The sequence below is a fragment of the Sorghum bicolor genome, chromosome 4 (assembly GCF_000003195.3).
Source record: "Sorghum bicolor cultivar BTx623 chromosome 4, Sorghum_bicolor_NCBIv3, whole genome shotgun sequence".
Lineage (NCBI taxonomy): Eukaryota > Viridiplantae > Streptophyta > Magnoliopsida > Poales > Poaceae > Sorghum > Sorghum bicolor.
Window position 1 is genome coordinate 42,911,336 of NC_012873.2, and position 7,179 is coordinate 42,918,514.

Below are 7,179 nucleotides of genomic sequence, written 5' to 3' on the forward strand. Positions count from 1 at the left end.
CACGCCCAGAGCAACTTCAGGCCAAGTCTCTAAATTAATCCATTAAACTTTTATTTACAAGCTATGATAAAAAAAAGTAGAGGCTCAAATTAAGACCCAACTCCAATGGAAAAAACAGATCAAGTCCTTATCTCACATATTATTGTCTTAATTTATGGGTGGAGAAGAAAATAGGTGAGATCTATTGGATAGAGGGATTCTAGATGTGAGAGACTGAAACTATAATTTGGAAAGGCATGGAAAATAGAAGCCCAAGTAGAAGGTGGATTGAAGTTGATTTCTTTGAATGAAGTCCTTAGATTTAGAATATAGGGGAGACTTGTTTAGGAGGTGGGCTAGAGTTGTTCTTATAGAGTTATATTAATAAATATAAGAAAGACCCCCAAAGAAAAGATGATATAGATCAGACACCAGAGATAGAATGATGAATATATTTACAGGAAGCATAAAAACTCAGTAGGCTCCTTCCTACATGATACTATGACCTCGACGCTTGCCCGCACCGATAATAACATGAATAAAATTATTACAAAAAACTGGAGCAAATCACGCTAAATTGACGCGGTACTTTACACAAAGCAAAACTGCAAATTCTAGTCACACTTGCGTCCAGAAAAAATAGCAAGCAGAAACCCACCGACGTGCTATATCTTCGCTCCAACAGATGCCAATCACAGGCACAGCATGTTTGTTCATGGTGCCTCCGCTCTGTGCCTGAACTACTTGATCGTTCAGCAGATACCAGTCACAGGCAGCATGCAACCTCACTTATCATGCCCTATTTTGCGCCTCAACCATCCTTGGGCAAATCCATGAGTGTGACCGGCCTTGTGACCGTTTCAACAACAGACTCCTCGTTTCCATCTGTTACCAGGGCAGTAACATCTATAGATGCACCAGTGCTCACCTGGATAGTTGTGGAGCGCTGAGCACTGCTAACTTCTACAGCATCTGCCAAATTGTTGGCCAAGGAACTCGAAGATTCGCTTGCTTCATTTGTGTTCAGGAACAGGCAGACAACAGCACAGTCATCGATTTTAGATGTCGGGAACCGAGTTCGCCAAGCACGGTGAGCTGTTTCGACTAGAAATCGTGCTGCAGAGGCCCGAGATGTGGCTTGGCTGACAGTACTAACAACTTCATCATTTGATAGCACGTCCCAAACCTAGTGCAAAAGTAAGAGGTCAGAACGACCTAACAACACTCAGAAAATGGTGCGTAAGTTGACAATCTGCTCACCCCATCAGTAGCCAGCACAACAAATTCATCTTTTTCTGTAATGTGGTGATAGGAAACATCAGGCATAGAAATTACACCATGATCTTTCAGACAGAAGTCTCCAAATGCCCTAGCCATGGCCAATCCAGGCGAGTTATACTTTGGAAGCCAAACACGAGCAACCTCCGGCTCCTCAGGAAGTGCAAATATTCTGCCCCTGCGTTGTCTGATTCTCTGTGCTTCACCTGAAATTACCATGCCATTCCTCAACAGAATAAGGAAAGGAACACACTAAATATAACAACTCTGGCTACTAATCATGTATGGGAAGTTCAGAAGTACTTTCTGCCATGAGAAAACGAAAAATATTTGCATCCTCGTCTCTGTAAATTGAATTAGCATGTAATCTTACCATTACAATGCTACAAAATAATATTTACACCATGGAAATGGATTTGAAAATCGTGGGCTCCTCTAAGTTGCAAATTTTTCATGTGATTGGCTGTTATTAAACGATGATGGACAGCTCATAAAATGTCTAAGAAAGGTCTCCCTCATCCTCTAGGCAGTCCTCTTTGTGATCAAGCTGTTAAGAGCATACCGCGCATTCTCGTATCTTGCACTGTTTCCTGGCAAGTTTGACTCACCATCCTCCAACCAGCTGGACTTGAGAGGGTTTCACCTACTGCTGATACTGAGTTTCTCTAGCTGTTAGAGTCAATCTCTCAACCAAATAGACAAGCAACCGAAGAAATGGCTTAAGTTGCTCATTATTCTTGTTACCTAGGAGCTTTGGAAGCATCGTAACCATGTTGTTTTCAACGTCACCACCCTAGATGCCAACAAAGTTGTGGGGGCAATGACGAAAGCACTTTATGGTGCACAGCAATTGCTAGGAGGTCCACTCTCCAGGGTTTTCTCCTGGGAACAGCCTAGGTGTTTTCCTGCCTATGTGGCATGTTCATTAGAACGACTATTTCTAATGGGCCAGTACAAGGTGCTGGTGTTGTACAGTTTTCTACTTAAATGAAAGGTACGCCAGCTCTCCAATGTATTTGAGGAAAAGTAGCAATGCTAGGCAACATATGAAAGAAAATAATAGTTTGTCTTCCACACCATCTCAATAGTCAAAATACATAAGCAATCCTTGAAACAAAATTAAGCTTGTACTCCCTAGTCCCTATGTTCCTTTTCGTTATGATAGCTTGGAATCCATATGGTCAAACATCTCAAACTTGGAATCTCAATATTTAAAATAAGCAAAGCTGGATATATGAAAGCTACATCACTGGGTTTTTACAACAAATACTTTCATAATACAAATGAGTATAATGTTCCAAAGGTAACTGTTCATACTCAGTTCTTTTTTATTTATCATCATGAAATCTAGGCCATTGAACCTTCAAAAGTCTGACCATTCATATATTTATTATTCTCGATATTGGCTAAAAAAATTATATTAATAGATCTGTCTTTTGAAATTCTTTAATTGTAGCAATAACAGCAAGCAGAATAGACATGCCTCCTATTGAAACAAACGAATTGATCTATGGAAGTGCCCAGACAAATAATCTTCTAAGGATTATTATTTACTCCTTTGACTCATAAATAATAAAGACATGAAAAGAGATAAAAATGCCAGTTAGTTCATGGATTAAGGCCACATAATGTCACATATAAGAAAATCTAATTGTGTTCATAACAGAAGGAACTTGAAACTGCACGTAAGGATTGCGCAAAGGCAAGAATGATGAAAGGCTCTAAGATTTACAAAATGACTAGCGATACAGCAAAGGACAAAAGAAAGAGAATACATGCTTACTTGGAATGTTAGGTTTGAGATCAACTGTCAATTGAACTGCAACAAGCTCGTTATTTTCATCTCTGGTGCCTAAGACAGCCCTTGAATCCCCCAAATTGCCAATTATAAGATTGCGCCCCTGTAGTATACAGAAAGAAATAGTGTACAATTAGTATACAAGGATGCAGCTCCAATCACCTGCTGCCAATTTAATGAAACCAAAAGAAGATATTTCTGAAAAAAAAAAAATAACAGTGTTATTTGTCTCAGTTACCTGCTTGATCACTGCCACCGCTGTAGTCCCGCTGAAAAAGCAGTCAATATTTTTATGTAATTTGAGATCCCTATCCATTACATGGAATGCCTTCAAGAATGAAGTTCTCAATGCTGGGAAGATCTCTGGATACTCTCCATTCTGCTGAGTTTCAGAGGAAATGGCAGTACCTCCTCTGTCTTTGTGTTCTGGTGAAGCTACATCATGTGTGTTGAGCTTAATGTTGCCAGTGGATGTTACTCTACCATCTTCCGTCCCCAAATCTGCTCCTAACTTTAGAGGGAGGAGATCTCTTACTCTCTTGGCAACCAAATGGCCATAAGGTCCATGACCATCAAACACACCACAAAAGATGGTATCATCTCTCGAACAGAAGTTCTGTCCACGAGTAAAAATAGTTGTCAAAGTCAAACATATGCTGCATAGAAATAGCAAGAGTAGGAAATTTTACACGTGTCCAGTAAAACTGGACAGGTACATGGAATATGGTTTCTAATTGGGAGTTATGCTTATCTTTTCAGTGAGACCCCTGTGCAATTTGTTAGAGATTACTATGGTAGTCAAATCATAATATGAGTTCGAAAAAAATAAGATAGGATCTGTACATGTGTCACTCAATGGACATGCAGCCAAATTGGTAATCAAGCATTTGGAAAGGGAAGGATGGGGCTTCAAGCAGATAAGATCATCCAGCAAGGAAATGGAGAAGGGGGCAAAAAAAAAAACAGTATTGGATAAGGATGAGAATCATGTGGAGCCCCTCCAACCTCCATGAAGTATTCCAACTCAACACCAATTATTACGCTTGAATGAGACTACCAACTAGGACTTCTCCACCAGCAACATCCAATGGCAACCAGTGTCAAATACATATAGGATTTCAGTCAAAATTCTTGAATAGTTTGATGCTGTGTGCTCATGTTGCGTAACTCATAAGAACATGCCTAAGCTGTGCCGCAAAAAATAAATCAAACAATTTCCTGAGGCTAACATCGAGATCAAATTAGCTTATACAGAAAAGTAAAATCTGAATCTGAACTTCTCCGTAGAATAAAAATATGGAACACAGGATATGTCAGATAAACTAATCCAGAATAAGAACAAAGTTGCTTAGATCTTGGGGAGATCTGATCAAGAACAGTGGGAAAAAGTACATCAAGAATCTCACAGCACAAGATGTGTGAGGAAAAGTACAGACAAGAAAGCAGGGAAAAGATGGTTCTTTTTTCTCTTTTTATTTTCCTTTACCTCCCAGACGATCATAGCATCCTGGTTGACGCCCTTCTTGCCCTGCAGCGTGTACAGTGACGCGACGGTGCAGGCGCCATTGCCGGCGATCCGGCCGGGGGTGGCCCTGAGCTCCGCCGCGAAACGCCGGGCGTCGGTTGGCACGGCCCCCGCCCCAACCCCGCGTGGCAGCGGCGGGCGTGGCTGCCGCTGGGGCCGCGCCGCAGCCCATGTCATGCCTAACGCGCCGAGCAGGCCCAGGAGGCAGTCGAAGAAGTCCTCCATGCATCGTCCGCTGCCGCCAGCGGCGCCGGCGCCCGTTCCAGCAGTTCCCGCTCCATCTCCTCCCGCCACCGCTGGCCCCGCAGACCGGGTGGTGACCATGGCGACTCGCGCGGCGACGGCGAGCGCGACCAGGCGCTGGTGCTCCCCTCCGCTGCCGCTAGGCCGCCGACGGCTGGTGCCTGGCCGGCGCCCGGCGGCGGCCTCCACCATGCACCCGCGGCCGATCCGCGCCCGGCGCCGCGCGCCGCCGCCCGCCGAGAAGCTCCCGCCTCCGACGCCGACGGCAAGGGAAGCAACTCAGCAAGAGACAGAGGAGTGACGCAGAGCGTACGGCAAGGGGCTCAGACACCAAGAATGGTGAGGGAGAGCTGCTGCTGCTGCTAATTAAGCGGGGATGTAGTGTAAGGGATTGGGAACGAAAATTTTTTGGATGTCACATCGGATGTGTCGGAAGGATGTCGGGAGGGGTTTTAGAAACTAATAAAAAAACAAATTACATAGCTCGTCAGGAAACTGCAAGACAAATTTATTAAGCATAATTAATCTGTCATTAGCATATGTGGGTTACTGTAGCACTTAAGGCTAATCATAGAGTAACTAGGCTTAAAAGATTCGTCTCGCGATTCTTAACTAAACTGTGTAATTAGTTTATTTTTTTATCTACATTTAATATTCTATGCATGTGTCTAAAGATTTGATGGGATGGATGAAAAAATTTTGGTAGGAAACTAAACAGGGCCTAAAAAGAGGAATTTTATATCTGCCGCAATGCCGAAAAAGGGCACCAAGAACGCGGACACGAGGCAAGTCAAGCAGCGCAAGTGCGCAACCAAACCCAATCCCCCCTCTGTCTCTCTCTGGATGAGTATAGTATAGAAGTGGTTAGGAAACAAGAGACCTGCGTAATCCCGTACTTAAAAAGGCTCTTAGCAACAAACCAATTGATTGATTACTAAGCCGCTACTCCAGTCCAGAGGAGGAGAGGAGCCACGGAGCTGTAAAAACGAGAGGAGGACGAGGCACCGGCGGTGCTTTTCCTGTGTCTACTCCAACTGCAATGGAATGGGAATTCACCTCTTGCCGTCGAGGGGAGGGGGAAAGCGGTAGGGGCGAATCTCAGCCGACGAGATGTAGGGATAGCGAAACGGTGAAAAGGGAAGTATGGGATTACTTTTTCAGCCATAGTAGAATGTTTTTCTCCTCCAATAAATTAGTAAATAGTATTTTTCAGCATTAGCATAAATTTAAGCGAACAAAGACGTAAATAGTTTCCTGCGTTAGCTGGAGTGTAGCTAGGATTAAAGCTGGATTAGCCTAAGCCTATTCCAGTAAACCAACATGAGTGTGTTTGATTGGACTAGTATCTCTAGTCTGGTTTTCAATTTTCATAAGACTTTCTTTTGTTTTGCCCCGTATAGAATCACCGCATTTTCAACTTGGTATAGTTACCTCGCACAGAAAAGTCATGCTCCAACGCAACGGTAACAAGGACTTAATCATGGACGGATCATAAGCCTACACAGCGGTGTTAGCGTACACCAGCATAAGCGGGTTGTGCACCAATATGACAAAAACAACAACCTTATTACGAACGGATCATAAGCCGACACGTCTATGTAGTGTATACAAACACTATCGGGTCATGCTTCAATGCGACCAAAGTAAGGACCTTATTATGGACGGGTCATAAGCCAGAATGGTGGTGTTAGTATATACAAACAGTCAGTTCGTGCTCCAATGCGATAGAAGTAAGGACCTTATCACAGACAAATAAAGTCATAACGGAACGTTGTCAGTGTACACCCAGTCGGTTCATGGCTATGTTGTTGATCGCTACAACTTCACTACCGCTAAATCACTGTCGAGGCCGAAAAGCGGCCGCAATGTGGGTTGTGAAATGACCATGAAAGGTGCGAGTGTAGTAGTATCCTCTCCGTAGCAACCCGCGACTCGACTTCTTGCCGAAGAACGCATCGATGCGGAGCTCTGTGTCGAGCACGCAGAGCTTGTCACAGCATGCGCGCCACGAGGAGCCTCTCTCGAGCAGTGGATGTTGTTATAAATTAAATGCACACAAGATAATATAACTATCCGCAAGCGCATAGATATTACATTGTTGTAGCACTTTATCAAGATTAATTATCTCGGTTTTAATATCAAACCTAAAGGAACAGTAGTGATGATAACTAAGTCTATAAACTTAACCTAACTTCACAACCAAGGTCAGAAAATAGTGGGAGTAAAGAAGACTACTAAGGACTATCTAGATCCAATCTTGATAAATTTTGTCTTCTATTGTTCTATCGTGGACGATAACTTGTAAAGAGCAAAATTAGAGTTTCTTCTTTGCAAGCATCAATAAGCCTACCAAATT

At 43.2% G+C, this 7,179-nt stretch overlaps 1 protein-coding gene across 1 annotated transcript; it reads right to left on the reverse strand.

Moving 5' to 3' along the window:
- On the reverse strand, nt 400-5,169 carry LOC8084505 (probable protein phosphatase 2C 14). The gene is made up of 5 exons (XM_002453762.2): nt 4,542-5,169; nt 3,294-3,671; nt 3,041-3,158; nt 1,240-1,463; nt 400-1,165 (listed from the first exon to the last, which is right to left on the reverse strand). Exons 1-5 carry the CDS (start codon nt 5,013-5,015, stop codon nt 791-793), a joined length of 1,569 nt encoding a protein of 522 aa, XP_002453807.1. The 5' UTR covers nt 5,016-5,169; the 3' UTR covers nt 400-790.

Excerpts from the sequence above, each read along its gene's own strand:
- LOC8084505 (XM_002453762.2), bottom strand. The coding sequence starts at position 5,015 with ATGGTGGAGGCCGCCGCCGGGCGCCGGCCAGGCACCAGCCGTCGGCGG. Across the intron at positions 3,159-3,293 it reads CGGTGGCAGTGATCAAGCAG|GGGCGCAATCTTATAATTGG; the intron begins GTAACTGAGACA and ends TGTATACTACAG. Across the intron at positions 1,166-1,239 it reads TTGTGCTGGCTACTGATGGG|GTTTGGGACGTGCTATCAAA; the intron begins GTGAGCAGATTG and ends CTTTTGCACTAG.